This window comes from Pygocentrus nattereri, chromosome 20 (genome assembly GCF_015220715.1).
Source record: "Pygocentrus nattereri isolate fPygNat1 chromosome 20, fPygNat1.pri, whole genome shotgun sequence".
NCBI classification, from domain to species: domain Eukaryota; kingdom Metazoa; phylum Chordata; class Actinopteri; order Characiformes; family Serrasalmidae; genus Pygocentrus; species Pygocentrus nattereri.
The window spans coordinates 23,991,545-24,003,719 of record NC_051230.1 but is presented as its reverse complement, the minus strand read 5'-3'; the positions used below and the strand labels follow the sequence as shown (position 1 = coordinate 24,003,719).

At 36.8% G+C, this 12,175-nt stretch overlaps 1 protein-coding gene across 2 annotated transcripts; it reads left to right on the top strand.

Annotated features, from left to right (window-relative positions):
• The first annotated feature begins 1 nt into the window (after position 1).
• Positions 2 to 10,329, top strand: gtf2h3 (general transcription factor IIH, polypeptide 3). Of its 2 annotated transcripts, XM_017716263.2 has the most exons (13): positions 2 to 81; positions 2,289 to 2,368; positions 2,556 to 2,662; positions 4,225 to 4,370; positions 4,705 to 4,767; positions 4,901 to 4,930; positions 6,812 to 6,840; positions 6,917 to 6,991; positions 7,095 to 7,148; positions 7,771 to 7,839; positions 9,241 to 9,376; positions 9,832 to 9,868; positions 10,037 to 10,329. In XM_017716263.2, the coding sequence occupies exons 1-13, from the start codon at positions 72 to 74 to the stop codon at positions 10,104 to 10,106; spliced, it is 906 nt and encodes a 301-aa protein (XP_017571752.1). In that variant the 5' UTR covers positions 2 to 71; the 3' UTR covers positions 10,107 to 10,329. The 2 variants fall into 2 exon arrangements, with proteins under 2 accessions (XP_017571752.1, XP_037387532.1); XM_037531635.1 differs by lacking the exons at positions 2 to 81; positions 2,289 to 2,368; positions 2,556 to 2,662 and having other exon boundaries at positions 4,300 to 4,370; positions 4,710 to 4,767.
• Positions 10,330 to 12,175: the final 1,846 nt, after the last annotated feature.

Below are 12,175 nucleotides of genomic sequence, written 5' to 3'. Positions count from 1 at the left end.
CCCCAGTATGAACCCCCTTCGTCGCCTAGTGATTACATCACACATGACAACAACGACTGCCGGAGGAGGCGATGGCTTCAGGTAACCAGCGGTTAGCTACAAATAGGACAGCTTCATTTAGTCTGGGCTTATATATATATATATCGTATGAAGCGAGCCAGAAGACATTTGTAATTTGTGTTTCTATCTGTTCCGCTTTACAATCTTACCAGTGTTTGAATTAACGAAGCGGACGTTGTTTTCTGTCACTTTTCTAGCGTTAGCTAGCAGAACGGCTCCTATTATCGACTGCATAGCTACGTTGGTTGACCTCAGCTAGCCAGCTAAAAACATTTACAAAAACTATTTCATGAGTGCGTTTCTGCTTTAGTGATGCAACATTTAGGACATTACGTTGTGTTTTTAGAAATCCAGTCACTCAGGAACATTTAGTGAAATAACTCGCCATTAGTTTTGGACAGTTAGTGGCGCCTTAGCTTACGTTACGTTAGTTAATCTCATAGCCTGATTATAACGATAAGCGAGGTGTGGGCAATGAAATGATCAGTCGCTGAAAATAAGTACGTGTGTAAACTGGTGTGACTTACTTCCCTTTAGCACATTTTTTCTCTAGAACTTCAGTACCAGGGGCTAGTACCAGTGCCCTAGTAACTAAGTAGTTGGGTCCCCAGAACTCCTGACCAAGATGAACAGAAAGGACAGTGGCTAAAGGAACAGGAGGTTAAATTGACTATAAGGCTGAGTCTTCAGTTCAAGTCCTTAAAGGCCTGTGTTATAACAGTTTATTCTACTGATCATGTACATATGATTACTACAGCATAGTAATTTAAGTGTTTCAAACGCTTTATTTTGTTTTTAATGTTAATTCAGCACATACTGAGCTTAATATTACTAATTTCACCCTGATGAGGTGATTGTGGCTATAAAATCATCCTACCTATAGTTTTATCTACTGAACTACCTCTAAATATGTGCCTTGCTAGGACATTTCAATAAGGTAGGGTAATTCATCAGAACACTGTCCAGGTCGGTGATTTCCTTCCTCAAACACCCACTAAACCTGGCCATGTGAGTTAATGGGTGAATTGAACCAGTTGTGTCTGATTTGGGAATGTAACTGTACTGGCCTTTCAGGACTGGAATTGAAGAACCCTTCTTTATGGATATTTTAATAAAAAAAATATGAATGCTTACAGTTCTATGCAAAAGTAATTTTATTGAATTAATTTTTACAGTTAAAATGGCCATGCAATTTATTAATTTTGCAACATCAGAAAAATACACTCAACATGTATTTAACAGAAAACAGAAGTATCAACAATTGAATATCACACTTCTTAGCTTTTAATGTGTCAACCCATAACCTTTATTAAGCTTCCATTCTTTTTGGGGGAATTCCTTTCACTTATATATTTTTTTCACATCTCGGAAGGACATTCCCGTTTTTTTTTTTTATTTTGTGCTTCTCATGGTCTAAGTAATCCCAAATGCATTAAATAATGTGGATGTCTGGACTTTGGGGTGGTCAGACCATTGTTTTTAGACCACCATCGTACAGTTAAAAGATTAATCATTTTTATGTCGAAATTTTGATTTTAAACAGAGTTACTATTTTGCTTGTAGTGGCTGTAGATAAGTTAGACCAATCAGAAGCAACTAAACATGTGTTGTGCATGTGACAACACCGTTGCGACTAACTGGTGCACTATTTTCAGTGTTCAGGCCTCAAACCAGACGTAATGCATATGCTGGTCCTTTTGGCCAAAGCGCAGGCTTTAAATATTTTAAAATAATCACAACAGTTAGATATTTCCCCCAAATGTTCAGCCCTACACCAACAGCTTCTTTTTTTGATCGCTTGTTTGTTTGATTCCCATTTTTTTCACTGATTTCCCTTAGATTTTTCCCTCATTTATGTAAGGGGTAATATCTATATCATATTAGATAAAATATGTATATTTAATCTCCTCAGTAAAATTCCTTGAAAATTGAATAACTTGTACTCAATGGCTTGTTTAATTAGAAATGAATTACATTCAGTCTGAGCTCTGACTTTTGTACTGTATAATCTAATAAATCTAATACTGATGTTTTTATCCATTTAGTAGTAATATCTACTTATTTCACATTCAGATTACATTGTGCCATTTATCTCATTCAATGTTTGACTAATTAAAAAAAAAATGTTAATACTAGGTGTCATGAGATGAGGTGCCACAGTCATTACAGATGAAGAGTGATCTAGCTCTTGGACTTCACTAACAGAGAACTCTGTTTTTGGTCTGCAGAAGATGAAATTAGTCTTCTGGTCATTGTGGTGGATGTCAACCCAATTTGGTGGGGTCAGCACGCACAGAGAGAACCTGAGGTAATTTACATGTTTGCAGGTTTGCATTTTTTGTTGGATTGTTTGTCTCATTTTGTTTCCTATTAACAGAAGTTGCCAGTAAATGAGAATTCTGGAGACCCACGAGTGATGTACCACCAATGAGGTACAATCTTAACAATTGATCTTCTCTTTTAGCTAACTTTCATCTTGCTTTCATTCCTCTTAGTTCACCCTCTCAAAATGCCTGGACGCTGTGATGGTCATGGCAAACTCTCACTTGGTGATGACCAGAAGTAACAAGCTGGCCATCATTGCTAGCCACTGTCAGGAGAGGTAAGACAACTGATCTGGGCCTGGATTCCATGTCTGAACAGCCAAATAAACACATTCCCCTCTTTTGTATTTATAGGGCATCAGTGATAAGCCATGTAGGAGCTCACTGATAGGTGGCCTTGATGTAAAGGTGGGGGAAGATTAGAGCCAGGAAAAACCTCAGAATCACAGTGCATAACTGTAGCTCAGCGACAGCTAAGTGCTACATACACCACAGAACACGCTCAGTTTCAGCTTTTACTCTAACACCAATCACCAGTCAGACTCTGCGCTTTCTGATATCCTATAAAGGTATGTAATTTAAGCATCAGTTAGCTGGAACCAAGCCTGTGCTGTGGTGTGTGGCACGTTTGACCAGCCAAATAAGATTTCATTAGCTTGGCCAAAATGCTTCAGTCCCAAATACTACAGAACAGGTTTGATTTCAGCCTTCTGTCAGTCCAACACCAGTCACTCAATACTTGCTCTGTTAAACATTTGTTTTCATTGTCTAAACTTGTTTCAGCAGAGCAGCAGTTAATCAGAATCAAACCTGTATTGTGATATGTGGCACTGTATGGGTCTGCAGGAGTGTTTGGAGATGATTTGAAGGTGTTATTGGTAAACTCTGATTGGTATTTCCAGCTAACCATGCCCCACCTACAGGTGTGTTTTTTTTTTTTCATAGATACGGGGGGCATGCCACATTTTATGTTTAACTTTTTCAATATGTTAACTTTAGCAAATAAACAGTAATCATGCAGTAAAATCTGCAGAAATGTGTTTTCTGTAGAGGATGTATTAACTTATTTCACTTTCAGCAAGACGTCATTTTCATTTGACTAGGGAAGCAACATTTTGCATACAACTGCAGCTGTTCTTTAAGCTATATTATTCATATGCCATATTTTTGTGGCATACTTCTCAAGAAAAATAGCAAAATTTGCTATTGAACAAAAGCGATGCAGCATATACACACAAAATTCCTAACAAACACTAGAAGTCAATAGTCACCTGAATGTTTTCCATAAATACATCCACAAAACGTCTCTCAACACAGTCAAACCACATCCAGCTCTTTTAGTGTCGATGTATTGTAGGACACAGTGTGGCTTCCTGTGAATAATTAAAATGAACAGAACTTTACTCTGTGCAGGAGTTATCTAAAATGGCTGCCACAAGTTTTGTTCATGTTTATATTTTGTATTAAGTTATACTGTGCCTAAACAACATCAGTAAGTTTGCCCTTAGTGAAGATCTGGATTTGCTTTGAATGGTTTAAGATAACCTTTGGAGATGTGTTTACAGAAAAGATTTGGGTCACTATTGACAGCTTGTGTTTGTTAGCCATCTTAGCCTTGTAGTTCCAGTTTTAGTAAGTAAACAAGCAGCAAACATTTTGAGTCTTGACTAATTTACTACATCTGGACTAAGTAGAAAAGTTTGTAAATGTGATTTTTTTTTCTTTCACCAAAACTTTCCTTTTATAACATACTCTAAATTAAATGTTTAAAAATATTACTTCTGTGATACAATTTCAAGCTCAGACTGATTGTCGTTTTGTCTTCCTTTTCCTCCGGAAGTCACTTCTTATACCCCAGCAAGCACTGGAAAGCAGGTGATGTCACTGGTGATGACGCATCATCTGGTAGTGGGGATGGCAAATATGAGCTCCTATCAGTGGCAAATGACCTCATTGCTGAGGAGATCAGGAATCTCATGGCCAGAAGTGAGTTACATAGCCTAAACGTTAAGTCCCCCAAAAATCATTCAGTATTATAGCGTATATAAGAGCTAGGCTGGGTTTGAATGCATCCATGAATACAAGATTCAGTACACCCCCTCTGAATAAGCACACCATGCTACTACAATAACAGTCTTTGGGTAAGACTCCCAATGCTGCATTCACCTACCACTTATTTAAATTGTAAATCTCTCTGGATGTTAACTGCCAAATGCATAAATGTAATCAAATTTTGATTTAAAATACTGTAGTAGCTCTCATCTCTGTGAATAACGTGTGCTAAAACATTAACAAAACACTTTTTGTTCTCTTATCAAAGCACAGGTGAAAGGTCACCAGACAGACACCTTATTGGCTGGATCCCTTGCCAAAGCTCTTTGCTGTATCCTTTAAGATTTGAAAATTAGCTTCTATATTTACAGTGAAAAATGTAAAAAAATATTTTTAAAGTAATCTTACAGTTCATGCTCACTGTTGAAACAGTACGTAGGAATTTTCTTGACTGGGTGACAAAGATATTCATCGGATCTCCAAAGAATTGGATGGTAAGCTTGTGTTATTCATTTAAACATAAAACTAGGCCACCTTGAAAACTTTTCACAGTGAGTTAATGATTCTGTTTACATAATTATTTAAAGTGTTGAATGACCAACAGAATATGTTACATATTGCACTTTGCTGGTTTATTCACTATTTGAAAAAAGGTGCCACAAAGAGTACTTTTAGGAGTGCCATAGAACAGGGGTGTCCAGTCCTGGTCCTGAGATTTACTACCCTGCAGAGTTTAGCACCAAACCTAATCAATTACACCTGGTCCAGGTAATGAAGGCCTTGAGGAGCATCTTACTGTTAGAGCCAGGTGTGTTTGATTTGAAATCTCCAGATCTCCAGGACCAGGATTGAACCCCTGGCCCCAGAAGAACCACTTTTTGGTTCCCTTAAAGCCATGCTTAAAAGGAGATTTGTGGGAGTGAAGAACCTTTTAAAGCTTTACAGAACCATCGCCTATAGAAAAGGTTCCGCACGGGTTTAAGGGTTCTTCTTCGGGTGCATTCAGAACTGGTAACAAAAGACTTTTAAACAGACCAAAAACAGAATGAACCTCCTCTCTTTTCTGCAGAATCTCTTTGGTTACATAGAAGATGAGATGCATACATGTGCATACATATTTGATATTATGTATTTTGGTGCCAGGGTTTCTCCGCTTTATAAAAGCAGTAAGCTACTCGAGGCTGTTACAGGGATTTTTCCCTGTTTTGCGTTGTGCAAAACCACAGTAACATAGTAAGTCTTCTGGCTTATTGCTTTAATATCACTAAACAGATAAAACAACATAAAACCAATGAGCCCAGACAGAGCAGAGAACAGCCTGATTCAGAAAGTTTGGTGGACATTATCAGTTATTGTACATCATAAAATCTGCCCAATTAATTGTGATCTTTTACTTGTATGACTTTTGTTTCCACCTTTTGGTTCAGTGTTAAATATGCTGGTGTGAGCACTGAACAAAACTAAACAGCAAAAATGTATCCTCTGCTGCTCTGACAGAGGCTCATGATGTTATGGTAGTGTGAGCTGCTGCAATAATAACTGCAGATAAGGAATATTAAAGCTTTTGATTTTGTCAGGTGGACTGCGGAAAGTATTTTTGACAGGTTGCGACATGATTGGTTAAATTCAAAGTGATACCTAATTGAACCAAACAATCACAAAAACTGGAGCTTAAGTAAGGTTTATTTTTATTACTTTTATTGCGATACAAGTAGACATTAAGTGTCTTTGTTTTCAAGTACCATAGTAAATGAACAGCAGCAAAGTGGTAGGAAAGGTGAGCGTTCCCAACGCGGGCATAGTAGGGCAGCACAATGACAGATTTCCCTTGTAGGGTCAATAAAGTACATAACAGTGAAAGTAACAGCACAGTAGATCATAAAGAACACCTCTGCATATAACTGAACCAAATGGAAAAGATGCAATGTCACATAAACCCCCAACTCTGGTGTAGTCTTTAGAAAACAAATTAGTTGTGAAAACAGCTGTAAAATCATTATATTATGTGGAGGATCTTCAAACTTTAAGAAGGTTCTTCACACTCTCTCACATTGCAAATTATTCTTTAAAAACCATACATTAAATTTTTTAAATGAGCCTAATGTGGTTCTTTTGTGGCAATCCACACAGAACCAATTTTGGCACCTTTATCTCTAAGCATATTGTCAGTCTTCAGAAAAATAAAATAACAGTGTTCAATTAGAAGGAAACAAACTAATAAATATGCAAACACAGGAGGCTGTCTGATGGTCATGATAATCATAGTCATTTCCAGCTTTGTTTTTGCTTTGTCTACTTGCTGTAAAAATGCTTCTATAGTAACATTCTCTCTTCAATCCAGCAATTCAAATAAATCTTTTGTTTCTTACTTTCAGCTGGGCAAGACATGAAATCAAGGATATTGGTAAGCACCTTGTTCCATTTTGGTTGTGCAGTTGATACTGAATACAGTGAATAATTTAATAGATTGTGCTTTGCAGGTGGTGAAAGCGGCTGAGGATTGTGCTCTGCAGTACATGAACTTTATGAACGTAATCTTTGCTGCACAGAAACAGGTATTCATGAAAAATAATTTCATTTAATATTATTATCATGATATTTGTTGAACCATTTAATAGTGGATATTCTCACAATGACTGCTTTCTCACCTCTCATTAGAATGTCCTGATAGATGCATGTGTGTTGGACTCTGACTCAGGCCTTTTGCAGCAGGTATGTTTTTATTATTAAGTTAAAATAATAAACGGCTTTTGAGGGCTCAAAATCCAGACAAAAATTAGGCTCATTCTTAGTCTACTTCACATTGTTGATTGATGATTGGCCATTGAAAAGACTTTTTTTAGCCAGTAAGTTGGACTGGTCGCTTATCTATTTCTAAAAACTGCATCATGATGTCAAATCAAATAGCAGATGGGACAAAATCTCTTTTATTTTGATGCCTATTTGCCTCAGATTTTTGCTGCAATAGTCTAGAGAGTGAAATTTTCCAGTTTAACTAGGTAAACCCCCTTCTGATGATGTGTCTTGAGGGTGGGAGGATCTCTTTTTAAAACTGTAAGCCCTTCAGGTCATGTGGGCGAGTTGTATGAAATGCTTTTTAGCTGGCTAACGCAGAATGAAGCCAGATAGTTAATATTACTGCTAGGAAGCTGAATATTCTCTATATCAGTTCATTTCTTTGGGAATCCCAGTGGTTGTTTAATGAATTTGCTCGATGAAAACGAATAAAGTGATGTAATGCTGCACTACAGAATATAACATGAAACATATTAATTAATTGTCAGTTTTATGCCAGAATGGCTTAAAATGAAAAAAGTTACATCTGTTTTCACAGGCATGTGACATAACTGGAGGCTTGTACCTGAGGATACCGCAGAAGACCGCCCTAGTGCAGTACTTATTGGTAAGATAATTAATTATAAGTTTAAGTCTTCAGATATGTTCAGACTGGCTACACGGTAAAACGTGTACGTCCTATTTTTTTACTTAGATTTGAAATCCTGAATGTGCTTTAGCTTTCTGGATTTTGTGTAGTTCCTTTGTAGAAAAATAAGAATTTTTTTTATAATAATAAATCTTAATTTGATATATATCATAGAATGAAGTGAACCCTAGGCAAATGCAATTTATAAGTAATAAAGTAACCATTATGGCATTTTTTTTAAAGCTAGATCTCATATCACACTATGCAAGACACTTGATTTGAATTGGATATTGCAGCTTATTTAACAGTTAGTTCCTACGACGCAGTCTGGATCTGATATTAGAACAGGTTTTTCACCAAAGCATTTCACTGACAACCAGTTGCACCAACGGTCACTTTACTCTGAGCTGCTGGAACTACTTTTTTGATGAAAGAAATTGCCACTGTTAAAGACATACAGTATTTTGAAATGATGTTCAGGACTTCTTGGCTTTACTTTTTTCTCTACTTTGTAAAACCTGGCAACACTTTATTTGAAGGCTGCTACATATTGACTTCACACAATGCATAAGCACAGAATAATGATTTTTTAAGTGTATACAAAAGATGTTTAATGAAGTCGGTTGCGTTATATGGCCCTTGGACTAGAGTGACTGACACTTTTTCCATTTATAACACTGTTTTGAAATATCATTCCCAAGTAATAGAACATGTACATCAAAGGTCTAAATAAGAACACCACCATATGTCATATTTATGTGCATATTTTCCCATATGTTAGTATCAGTGATGGATATTTTGTACTTTTGTACTTTAGCTCGTTAACAAATATATAACTGATTTAATGCTCTTAACTTGGCCTCTGCTTTATATGTTTTATGACTTGGGAATGATGTTTATAAAGGAACAAATGTCCATCACATTCGTTTAAGGGCAATAATGTCGAATAGTGTCATTTACTTCATGAAACATCTTATGTTGTTTTGTGAATATTGAGAAATGGTTCATAAATACAGAAGTATTGCTTTTTAAATGTCATTCCGAGCAAGAGCCTTTTCCAGCAAGAGCCTGTATGCATCCTGTTGTTCTCTTACCCTGTCTCCTAAATGTACAAATATATTTGCTGTAGGAGTCGGTGATATGTATTGTTATTGTGATAAATTCTGTCACATTGCACTATTCTGAGCTTATTACAGAGTATTTAAAGCCCAGTATGTGTAATCAGTATTTAAAAACACTGTACAACTGCATGTTGATCATAAGTGTCCTGTTCAGTTGACTTTTTGTGCAGTGTATTAAATTAAATGGTGAATAATGTTATATTTTTGCTGTACAAATTTGCTGTATCATCTATTAATAACTGTACGATTTCTTGTACAGTGGGTGTTTCTGCCAGATGCAGACCAGCGTTCACAACTAGTTCTTCCTCCACCGGTGCATGTGGACTACAGAGCGGCCTGCTTCTGTCATCGCAACCTTATTGAGATCGGCTATGTCTGCTCAGTGTGCTTGTCAAGTATGTCCTTCTCTGCGTTCTTTATTTTGCTAGAGGACAGAATCTCAAAAGAACTCAATATATGTCTGCAGAATTACGTTAGGCTGATATTATCCAGTAGTGTGGCTAAACAAATATGGATTCTGCCTTGTTCTTTGCTAATAGCAAGCCATTAATCAGCCAGACCAAAATGTATGGTCTGGTGAAGGTGATCTGTGCTTATATTTAAAACTATGCAGAAACAGTCAGAGGGGATTTTTTTTTGAGAATGTAGGAATAAATTTTGTTCTTTTATAGAATGGGTTTAGCAAGAGCATGAGCTGTGGGTTGTGGCACGTTTGTCCTGATAACTAGGCCCTCGTTAGCTTGGCTAAACGGCTAGAGTCTTGACCGGACAATGCAGATGACCGATAAAGAGTGTTTCAAAATTAACTATCCTTTTAATGTTAATGTTTCTCTGTTTTGACATTCAACAGTATTCTGCAACTTCAGTCCTATCTGCACAACATGCGAGTGAGTACTTGTAATTTTTTATTAAATAGTTTAATTTTGGAGTGAAAACGAGTTAACACATCCTCTACAGAGAAAACACTTCTACATATTACTGTGTTAAGACTGTTGGCCTTGTGTTCACTGAGTTTGCTGCACGGTTAATTTATCCGATTCTTTTCTTATTACTAGGACTGCTTTTAAGATTCCATTACCACAGATGATGAAACCAAAGAAGAAGAAACTTAAAGCTGCAAACTGATCCAACTGAACTCTAATATTAATGTGTATTGCTGTTTTATTTTGATGTGAATATTTTCATAGTACTGAAACGAAACCTCAGCTTGAAAGTATGTTTCAGACATTTTCAAGTATAAGTTTTATATGTTAAATTTAAAACTGAAAATAATCCGAAGCCAGTGAACTGCTTCTGGCTCACACTTTTGTACTGTAAATACTGAATAAAGTTTGTACCTTTATTATTATGCTTTCTAATGTGTTCTTTTGCAGCAAAAAACAAAGCAGGTTTAAGAGGAGCCTGGCCACTTCCTATTTCTCACGTTATTTTAGAAAAATGATAGCACAATGCTAGAGGGCACCCCCCTAGAGGGCACCCCCATCTAGGAGTGTGTCCTAAATGAATAGGCAGAAACGGAGCTAAAAAAACCTGAATCTTGTTTTTAACAATTTGTGTAGGACCTTCCTTTAATTTTAGAAAGCAGAATGATGTATACCTTTTTTTAAAAAAACACACACACACACACACACACACACACAAATATTCATCCATTTTCTAAGCCTCTTCTCCCTCAGGGTCGCAGGGGGCTGCTGGAGCCTATCCCAGCGGTCATCGAGCAGGATATTCCCTGGACAGGTCGCCAGTCCAAAACATATGTATCTTTCCATTTTTCTACAGCAACTACGTTTTGGGCTGTAGGACACTAGCCTTACTGCTACTGAGTGCTGATTGGTTGGTGAGCTGATCAACTCATTGGCTGAATGAAGCAGCTTGTGCTCACTGATTCATGAACCTACATTGTAGAGTACTAATAATTGGAGTTTAAAAGGACCAAAAAGTAAAACAGAAGTGTTGAAATACTGTATGCTGTTTTATGTTCACCTGATCTAAAAGATGTCAAAAGTCAATTTTAGGTTTGAAAGGTAAAAAAGCATTAGCAGCTTTTAAAGCTTGTGGCCAGTACAGACTTACATATTCCCCACAGTACGGCTACAGAGAATGCCCTTTTTTCTGGTCCAAATTTAATATCCACTCTTTTTGTGTTATTGGTGAGAGACGAACACCAAATTTCACCTCGGAACGAAACGCATTTATTTCTAAACCACACCTTCATCAATGCAAAATGCATTTAAATATATTTTTTATTGTTTCCAACAATAGATGTCATGCAAAATGTCAGTAGCTCCATAGCTGCTGTGAATATAAACATAAGATCGTGCCCATTAGTTTGAGCTACTAGAAATGTATTTTTAGTTGGTATAAAACTGCTACTTGGTTAAAAATGGAATTTTTAGTTAATATGAGTACTTTCCAATACTTGTTCTCTTAACGTACAATTATTTCATATAATGAATTAATTCAAAGAATTTGATACTTCTACCATATATTTTGACTTTTTTTGTACGGCGCCTTAGGAGTTCCGTATTGTCGCACTTAAACAGTTGCTGCTGAGCAAGAGTCTCCAAGTTATTCTCACCACCAAACCAAGAAAAACTCCTCAGAGTAAAACATGTTGGTAGTAAATGAGTCCGAATTATTACACTAACAGAACTGTCTGTGTTACTCAGGAGCGATTAATTCAGACACACCGTGTCCATCTGGAGGGGGGAGCTGGTTTTTTTTCATTCCTGAAGCTGGAGGTTTTTGGTTTAATTCTGTGGAAGATCAAACTCCGAGCTCAGTGTCGCTAACAGGCAGCTCTGAGGTGAGCTGAACATGTTGACCGTGTCTGTTCACGCTTATTTTCAAACTGTGTATAACGATAAATGACATTATAGAACAGTGTTGATATCAGTAAGAGAGCTTAGTTAATTTTTTTGTCTTTGTTGTTACTTTAACAGCGAGTTTGATCATTTAATAAGATTAAACCTGACCCTAGACATTGCATTTGCAGTTAAAAATCAATGTGTGCAACAGGGGCGTCATTAATCCTAATTTAGTGAGGCATGTGCAGTAAAGTCACAGCGATAAAAAGTAAGAAAACCATAAAGCTTTTATCTTAGATTGCTGAGCTGAACTAAAGGACACACCCCACGAATTCACTACTGGCACTACATTTCCCATAGTGCCCCAGCATCTTCCCAATGCTTGAG